This window comes from Kryptolebias marmoratus, linkage group LG23 (genome assembly GCF_001649575.2).
Source record: "Kryptolebias marmoratus isolate JLee-2015 linkage group LG23, ASM164957v2, whole genome shotgun sequence".
In the NCBI taxonomy this organism is placed as follows: Eukaryota; Metazoa; Chordata; class Actinopteri; order Cyprinodontiformes; family Rivulidae; genus Kryptolebias; species Kryptolebias marmoratus.
Window position 1 is genome coordinate 9,135,828 of NC_051452.1, and position 9,461 is coordinate 9,145,288.

The following is a 9,461-nucleotide window of genomic DNA, read 5'->3' on the forward strand; positions in this document are numbered from 1 at the left end:
AAAAAAAAAACTAATGTCAAGATGTCTCATTCAAAGATGGAAAGAACATTTAGAAAATTGACAAAAAAATGTATTTTTTTATTCACCTTGCCAACAGCAGCCAGTGTTTAATGAAGGAAATAAACAAGTCAGTATGAGAAATGACAAAGTTTGATCAAACCTCAAAGATAACGTTATGCAAAAAGTCACACAATAAAAAAAAAAATTAGCTCAATATCTTATTTGTGGTCGTTTTTGTTGTATTAGCTCATGATGATGAGGCTGTGATATTTAATTGGATTGGCTCCAAAGGTTAAGGAGTTGCAGATATACATCCAATAATTACTTCCTGATCATTTCAGTGAAGTCCGTTCAGTGGTTCATGAGAGGTTTTTGGAACAGACAGACACACACATTCTCTCTCTCACACACACACAAGACACATGCAAAAACATAATCATGTCATTTTTACATATGACTTACTTGCAACTTGGGTTGATTAGCCCTGCCATAACCCAACATTTCATTTAATTTAATTTAAATAACATCTGCGGTGTAATATTTCACCCAATAGTTTCTTTTAACTTGTTTTTTTGGCACAAAACTCAGACCTTTTTCTTTTTTCTTGCTTGTCGATGTTTGTGGAGGGTTAAGAAAACTTAACTGTTCATCAAATAAATGCTTAAACATTGTGTGACAAGCTTGTAAAAGTCTAGAGTTTATCATCTCTGGTTGTGTCTGACTCCTTCAGGAACTACAACCTGTCTCCCTACTTCAAGTTTGACCTTGCTGAGACAGACCCGTTCATCTGTTCGGCTTACAGCTACGGGACCCAACACTGTTCTGACATTCCTCCCTTCCGAGACGACGGACAGGTCTGCCTTCTTGAGCCGCCGGGTTTGTAGAAACATGTCACCGCAGACGCTGGCCTGGATGAACTACACCGACTGCATCAACTGGAACCTGTTATATAACGTGTGTCGTCCAGTGGGCCCCAACCCGTACATGGGGTCCATCAATTTCGATAATGCCGGCTACGCCTGGATAACCATCTTCCAGGTGGGAAATCAACCTGTGTGTCTAATCCGTCAGCAAGATGGAGTCATCTGACTTCATGTTAAACTGTTAGCTGTATTTGTGACTTTTAATGTTATTGTAGACTTTTCCCAGGATATTATTTGGTGTCTTCTTATCCGTCTCTCCTCAGGTTGTCACTCTTGAAGGATGGACAGACATCATGTACTACGTCATGGACGCATCGTCTTACTGGAGTTTTCTGCATTTCATCCTCGTTACCAGTGTAAGTATCAGCTTTTCCTTTTTTATATTTACATTTTGCTTTGAGATGAGTTTTTTTTTTCGTTTTGGCTCTTCTGTCCTGACCTCTTCGACACATTACTGATGGCACACGACACTCTTTTAGTCAAACTGGTACAGAGCTGTTGATCTGGCAAAGATGAATTAAAACTTGCTGTAATTTTAGAAAACAAACAAACCAACGCAACAAGCCACGTGCCTCTGTGTGTGAAGGCTGCACTCTGGAAGTCAATTAGAAACATTTAAATTCATTTAATGTCCCCGCCGCCTGCACAGTTCACTAAGGAGAATTCTCGCTTTTATTCCCCGACCAGTTTGGCTCCTTTATCATCCTGAACACATGCACCGTCATCATCGCCATGCACTTCTCTGAGTCCTTGGATGAAGGCAGGGATGAGGAGGATGCGATCTTCGCGCTCATCAAGAACCGCGGGCGCGTGGTGATTGGCTGGCTGGGACAGTTCTGGAGCAGGTCAGATGTTGGTCTGATGTTTGCACAATGTAAAACATGTCACACGTTTACTTACAGCGTGTTTGTTTTTTGTAGGAATATCAGGAATCGGGAACAAACAGAGAGCAGCCAGAGCGGACAAACGGAGAGAGGAGTGAGGCCACAACACATTCAGCTGAAGACGTTTTTATTGCTCACTGACCAGAAACACTTACTATCTGAGCCCCCTTTTTCCCCAGCACATCTCCGGGCTCCGGAGAAAACTGCGAGACTTTGTTAAAGGCCGGTTCACGTGGGTGATGATGATTACCATCATCCTTAACGTCATCACCATGGCTGTGGAGCACCACAACCAGGTGAGAAGACTTCCTGTTTGTCTGCAGCTTGTCTGCTGCAGGAAAAAGAAACTTTTCTTTTCAGTAACTTTTTTTTTTTTTTTTAATCTCTGTCATTTTTTGAAATCATCTTCAAACTAACCCCTGCAGCTGATGCACATCTTTTTGTTTTTTTTTAACAATCCTGATCTTTACCTATTTAAACGAGAGTTCATCCTTACTTTCTCTGGGTTTGCGACATCTTCTGGAAGCATGTTTTTAACCACAGTTTAACTCAGTTTGAAAACTTTGTAAGAGTTTTGCTTCCTTGTTGCCCCTTGCATATTTTACACCTGTTTTTCTCTGTATTGTTATTTATTTGAACCTTTTTTCTTTGTGCAGCCGGAAATGTTGACCCAGGCCTTATACGTCTGCAACGTCATCTTCACCGTGCTGTTTGTGGTCGAACTGGTCCTGAACCTCATCGTCTCACAGTTGTCATATTTTCTGAAATGGGAAAATATTGTCGATTTTATCTTCGTGATCATCAGGTATAACAACCTTATTCAAGTTTTGGGTTTGTGTACTTGTTTTGGATTTTTTTCCCCCCTTGTAGTAACATTGTTGTGGTTCTCAGTTTGGTAGAATTAAGCTCCAGCGGCGGCGGGATGGTGTCGGTCTTCCGCGTGTTTCGTGTCGCTCGATTTGTCAAACTTCTACACTTCCTGCCGTACCTGAGGAGGCAGCTCTTAGTGCTGAAGAGGACCATCAAAGAGTCGGCCAGCCTCTGCTGGCTTGTCCTGTTCTTTATTTACATCTTCAGGCATGTACACACACACACATTAAACATGTTTATTCTGTCTCCTGGACTCTAAAATGCTGCTGTGTTATAATGTAGACGTCTGACTCTGACTGTAACCTGGATTCTGTTTGCAGCATTTTGGGCATGACTCTCTTCAGCTGCCGATTTGTGTCAGAAGATGGCAACTTAATTGACGAAAGGAAGAACTTTGACTCTCTTCTCTGGGCCATGGTCACAGTTTTCCAGGTGAGATATGTTTTTAACAGGTGTGTTCATCAGCAGATTTCATCACACAACTATTGTTCATGAATATCTGTATGCTTTTTTAAAATCCAGGTTCTGACTCAAGCAGACTGGAACTTTGTCCTCTACAATGCCATGGCGTCGACCTCTCCGTTTGCGGCTCTGTACTTTGTTGTAATAACTGTGCTTGGGAAAAATATCCTCCTCAACATCCTGGTGGGAATCGTGGTAGAGAGTTTCCAGGCTCAGGTGAGGACCTGATGGAGTTTTCTTCCAGGAAGATTCAATCACAACACAGGTTTTCAGTGTAGCACCGCAAACCCCTGGGAAAAAGTGTTGGTTTTTTGTTTCTTTGTTTTCCTTCCAATAGCCCAAAGAACGTGAATCAGGTGACGAAGCTGCAGATCCCTCTGCAGATTCCAACATCCTCACTGCTCCTGAAAATGTAAACGACTCTGAAACGAGAGGGTTTATTTCATTCCCCACTAGATTCAGATTGGTTACACAAAGTGCCACATTTCTAAACACACCTTATTTCTTTTGCTCATTTTGTTTTAGGGGCCTGAGACCAACCTTGAAAACACCCAGGACGACGTGGAGCCGACAGACAACACCTCGCACAACGTAAATTTGTGAGAAGACTTCTGCTCGTGTCTGGTGTTGCACCAACAGAGCAGCGAGTCTTCAGCAGTCTGTAAGCGTAAGTGAGAGTTTCTGAACTCCTCTCGTGATGCACTAATGACAACTTCCCCTGAAGGAACCGAGTGGAGCTGCTTGAGTGAATGAATGAATGAATGAATGAATGATTCAGTTCATCCTTTCAACAAAGCGTGCTGACTGATGTGTGGTCTGCTGAACTTCAGAGATTCCTGAGGATGATCCAGCCGGTGCGGCGATGGTACAGAGCACACGAGAACCGGTCGCTCTTTTTGTTTCCTCCTGAGAACAAGTAAGTGTCACCTGCTCACAGACGAGTGACGAACAACACCAAGATTTATTTACAAGATAAAGTTTTCTAAAGCAGTTGCTCAGTGTTGGTGAGATATTTAAAAGTCCTTAAAAGTTTTAAGTAGCCATTTTAACATTAATTGACTAGATTGGTGATGTATTACAGATATCCACAATTCAATTCTTCTTGGTAAAAAAATAAAGCATTTCGGCTGTCTCTCTTGTCATTCTTCCTCATAAAATTGACGTCACTTTTCCATTCATGTGTGTTTAGCTTTCAGCTCCAGATATCCACAGTCTCCCTGTTTAGAATAAACTGGATACCTAGTTATAAATACTGTTCTAATGGGAAAAACTTGCATTTCAGATATCCATAGTTGTTGCTACTAGTCATAAGTTTCATTTCACCCTATTTTTTGTTAAAATGAGGGATGTAAAATGTCTGCAGGTATTTGTGTTTACATTGTTGCTCCTGTTTCTGGTGGCTGAAATGACTACTGACAAATTAAATTATGGATATCCACTTTAAAAATGCTCACATATACTGTATTTTAATCTGGTTGAAGATTTAAGCTGCATGTTTTTGGGGATATTCTCAAGGAAAATAAGTCAGGAATTGGGACTGAAGAGTTACTCTTATGACTGTGTTTTTAATCATGATCACTTTTAAAGGGTTTTGTCCTGAAAGTCCTTCAGATTCCAGCAGCTTTGGACTTCTTAGCAGAATGTTGTTAAATGTCGCCATTTAGAGTTCAAGTTCCTCAGGTCAAAACAGGACGGTTGAGTTCAAGGTTCACGAACAGGTTAATGCTCGTGAGCGTCCTCCTCTGAACTCGTTTGTACACAACAGTGCCAACCTTGCAGGGGTGTTCTTAGTCAGAAAAAGTGAAGTGTTTTTAAAAGAACCCGTATTTCCTCCTCCCATCAAAACCAGTCATCCAAGGCGCATGTTTAATATCTTTCAGTCTTTTTGTTATACAGCTCTTTGAACTGAAGTGTGTGTGTGTCTGTGTGTGTGTGCCCAGGTTCCGTAGGATTTGCCAGAACATTGTCAGTCACAGGTTGTTTGACTATGTGGTCATAGGTTTCATTGTGATGAGCTGCGTTACCATCACCTTTGAGAGGCCAGCCATTCACCCGGAGAGCGTGGTGAGACAGATCGACTGAATGCTGCACAAATCTCAGAGACCACACACACACACAAATACACACAGTTATTGTGATACAAGCTCAAGATGAATCTCTTGTCATGTTAGGAGCGGTTAGTCTTGGACATTTTTTCCCACGTGTTCACTGTTGTCTTCACAGTGGAGATGGCCATGAAGGTGAAATGACTTTTTGTCATTTACTTTTTACTTTTCAAACTAAACAATAAAGAGATTTTAGCTGATTTCACAAATCATATAATGATCATAGTTTCTTCAACACTAGGTCATTGCCTCGGGGCTTGTTTTTGGAAAGGGCACGTACTTTAGGTGTCCGTGGAATTTGATTGACGGCACGTTGGCGATTGGGTCTTTAATGAACATCGTTGTCACACTTATGTACTCGTCAAATACCAGCGCACTCAGGATCCTCAAAGTCTTCCGGCTGCTGCGGGTTTTCCGCCCTCTCAGGTGTGTTATTTAATATGTGAGAACACAGATGTTTAATTTCTGCTTGTGTATTATAACGTCTGCTAGTTTGTGTTTGCAGATGCACGCAGTGAGTCTAACAGATACCTGTTTGTTCATGTTTGTGCGATGCAGGATGGTCCAGCGAACACCGAAGCTGAAGTTGGCTGTGGAGACTCTGATCGCTTCAGTCAAACCCATGGCCAACCTCGTCTTGATCTCCAGCCTGTTCATTTTAGTCTTTGCTATCCTGGGAGTCCAGGTTAGTTGGATTTGCACACAAAGCTTTAGTGTAACCACAGTAAAAGGGGTCACAGTGTCTATCCAGACACTTTTTAAGGTATTAACATTAATTTACCCGACTAACTTTGACACAGTGGTCATATAAACACCTGGAAAAAGCACTCACACAGTTGTTCTGTCTTTTACTCAAACATAGCTATTCAAAGGCAAGTTCTACTACTGTGTGGGTAAGAACTTGTCCAACATCAAGACCAAGATGGACTGCCTGGCAGCCGGGTACCAGTGGGTGCTGAAAGAGTACAACTTCGACAACCTGTTCCAGGTACGAACTGTCCTGTGTGACCTCTTACGTTAGTCCGGAGGGAGGGGGGAAAAAGATTTAGGTCAACAATAATCTCATATCTAAATACAGTGAATCTGCAACCTCATATTTAAAATAGGAAGATGAAATCAATCTTTCACAGAGGTGGTCATCATTACAATATTTTAATTTGTATTTTAATGTGCTTCTTTTAGTACGGATTTCACTCAATGCTTCAGACAAGCTACATAAAAAAAAAACAAAAAACTTTTGTACAATCGGACATTTTGTCTCTGTAAAATGTGTGTTTTTGCATGAGTGATTTCTCCTTTTCCCATTCAGGCCCTGGTGTCACTGTTTGTGTGTTATTCCAAAGACGGATGGGTCATTCTTATGTACGACGGACTGGATGCAGTCGGAGTCGACCTGCAGGTTATTTCTCAACTAAAATGCCCCGATTTATCTTTGTTTACACATATACATACGACCAGCATCGCAGATGATGGATTATACACCGAGGCAGATTTTATGGATCTAATTTCTCAGAGCAGAACTTTGCAACGGGCTCTGGCTTGTCCCTTTTTTACTACTAAGGCTAGTAAATAACCATGATAAAAAAGTAATTCTAGTTGACTTGTTTTTGTATTTTTCAAATGCCATGTAATGTTTTTATTGTATCAGTAAAACAAAAATGAAACATCTGATTGAGCTTTTATTAAATGTAACAAAATTCTGGAGGTGTTGCGGCAGTACACGCTGTTAAATAAAGGTTAAATAGAAGGTTGAAGATGATGCTTAATGCACAAGAGACAGCACTATAATAAGTTTTTATCTTGTTTTCTTTTCAGCCCGTGCAGAACAACAATCTCTGGATGCTCATTTACTTCCTTTTTTTCGTGATGATGAGTCTCTTGTTATTGGACATGTTCATTGGAGTGATGGTAGATACGTTTCATCAGTGCCAACGGAGGCAGAGGAGAGAGGAAGCACTGCGGCCCCAAGCACTGCCTCCTCCTGAGAACAACGGTGAGAGAATGGACCATGAGGATGGCTTACTTGCACTTATATGAATCACTTTTAATATTTATGTCACTTGTGTGTTACAGAGAACGAGGCAACAGACCACAGGAGCTACAGCACTCTGAGAAGATTCATATATCTGTTTTGTAGTAACAAAACCCTGGACATCCTCATGACCGTCGTCATCTTCTTGAACATGGTCCTGATGGGCATCGAGCATCACAACCAGCCCGAGGTAACACACAAACACAATCTATCTTTCAACTTTCTACACACTTTCTTGGCTTCATTCCTGTGAGTGAGTATAATAACTGTTTGCATTTGTGTGTTCAGTACGTCAGCAATCTCAGAGTACTCCTTCATCATCTTTACCATCATCCTCTTAGTTGAGATTGTGGTGAAGGTTATTGCAGTCGGCCCTGTGAGATTTTGCAAGGATGGGTAATGTGCCAAATTTAGTGAGACTTCTTTAACTTGCGACGTGTGGCGAGTTCCTGATGTAACTCACGTGTGTGTGTGTGTGTGTTTAGCTGGAACGTGCTGGACATTTTTGTTTTTTTGAGCTCCCTCGTCAGCATTGTTCTGACTCAGATCCAGATGCCCAACACCATCCCCTTCAACCCGAGCATCCTGAGGATCTTTAGAGCTCTCCAACTCACACAAGGTGCAAACACTAAAGAAACGTGTTCAGATGTAAATGTACCTTTGGGTGACAGATGAGTGTGTTTAAAATAACAATTTTCTAATTCCGTGAGTGCTCCCTTTCAGTCCTGAAGGCGAAGACAATAAAGACACTTCTGAAAACAATTGTCAAGACCCTGACCCAGGTAAATGAAAACACTGTCTTAAGGTTAAAGTGGGTGGCCCTGGTTTAAAGATACAACTAGAGGCACAGAAGAATGCAGGAGATTTAACGTGTGCTTTGGTTGCAGGTCGGAAACATCAGTCTACTTTTATTCTTCTTCCTCTTCATCTATGCAGCACTCGGGGTGGAGCTGTTTGGCACTTTAGGTCAGTCACACCACCAACACGATGCCCACACTCCTGTTAGCAGGAAGCAGGGTTTTAAAGGACAGTCAGATCCCAAACAGCTGAATGAAACTACGCTCAATTTTCACCTGAAGTCTAGGTGGATTACTACAAAAGATGCAGAAAAAAATGAATTCTCAGATCACATCAAAGTTCAGGGAAAAAAACTTTGTTTTTTCTTGCTGTTCTGTTGCTAAATAAACACTTGATTCTGTTTTATAGCTTAAAATCTGTCCATGTTGCAGTTAAACCATCATCTGTACATTTTCTTTGGTTTTGTGTCGCTCAGAATGCTCGGTGGAGAACCCATGTACCGGGCTTCATCGTTACAGCAACTTCCACAACTTCCTGGTGACTCTCCTCACGTTGTACAAGGTCTGCAGAGGTGACAACTGGAGCAAGGTCCTGAAGGTACGAGTGCACTCACACCTGCAGCCACTGTGTGAGGAGGGATTTCTGCTCACACCCTGACCACCTGCTTGATATTATATTCTCTAAGTTACGTCGTGCCTGCCAACCAGTGAATATCCTCCTCTGTGCAGGACACTCTGAGGCCGTGCGTTCCGGGCGACTCCGCCTGCTCGTACGACAACTCCTGGGTCGGCCCCATCTACTTTTTCACGTTCGTCATTCTGGTGCAGTTCTTAATCATGAACCTGATAGTGGCGTCCATTACGCAGGCTCTGGAGGAGAGCCGGCAGGTACGGCGCTGAACATTAGAACAGGAACACCTGAACACAGCCGAGCAAACGAGTTCAAGATTAACAGAACATTTCTTCAAATCATCAGTTTTAATGAATGTTTTATTCTTTTCACGAACCGTTTCTCAAACTATTATCAGTCAGAAATAAACGCTGATTCTAACTGATTGAAGTGTGTTATATTTCAGAAATCCTAGATAACCCTGGCTGTGTTGTTAAAACTTGTTGATGATGTAAACAAAGTTTTAGCTGCTAACTTTAAAAGTGAAGCACCAGTGTTGGCAGAACAAGCGCTCTAACTTTGTTTTCTCTCTGAAACAGGAAGTAAACCGTGTGCAGCTGCCCCAGGTTGATGTTGAAAATCCCCCCAAGGCCAACAGACCTGAAGTCGGCGGCCCTGAAGAGGACAGCCCCGAAGAGCAGTCCTGAAGTTGTCAGTGTCGAAGGGGAAAGTCCCAAAAAGGACAGTTATGAAGAGGACGTCTCTGATTTCGACAGAG

General features: G+C 42.0%; 1 protein-coding gene across 1 annotated transcript; it reads left to right on the forward strand.

The window, feature by feature from the left end:
* The first annotated feature begins 5,082 nt into the window (after positions 1 to 5,082).
* LOC108248000 (voltage-dependent T-type calcium channel subunit alpha-1H-like) lies at positions 5,083 to 9,426 on the forward strand. Its single transcript, XM_037973983.1, has 16 exons — positions 5,083 to 5,203; positions 5,311 to 5,379; positions 5,486 to 5,670; positions 5,803 to 5,929; positions 6,107 to 6,232; positions 6,554 to 6,643; positions 7,060 to 7,237; positions 7,318 to 7,466; positions 7,565 to 7,582; positions 7,645 to 7,652; positions 7,762 to 7,895; positions 8,000 to 8,058; positions 8,164 to 8,242; positions 8,550 to 8,671; positions 8,803 to 8,961; positions 9,283 to 9,426. Exons 1-16 carry the CDS (start codon positions 5,150 to 5,152, stop codon positions 9,388 to 9,390), a joined length of 1,665 nt encoding a protein of 554 aa, XP_037829911.1. The 5' UTR covers positions 5,083 to 5,149; the 3' UTR covers positions 9,391 to 9,426.
* Positions 9,427 to 9,461: the final 35 nt, after the last annotated feature.

Excerpts from the sequence above, each read along its gene's own strand:
- LOC108248000 (XM_037973983.1), top strand. The coding sequence starts at position 5,150 with ATGAGCTGCGTTACCATCACCTTTGAGAGGCCAGCCATTCACCCGGAG. Across the intron at positions 7,896-7,999 it reads AGCTCTCCAACTCACACAAG|TCCTGAAGGCGAAGACAATA; the intron begins GTGCAAACACTA and ends GCTCCCTTTCAG. Across the intron at positions 8,672-8,802 it reads ACTGGAGCAAGGTCCTGAAG|GACACTCTGAGGCCGTGCGT; the intron begins GTACGAGTGCAC and ends TCCTCTGTGCAG.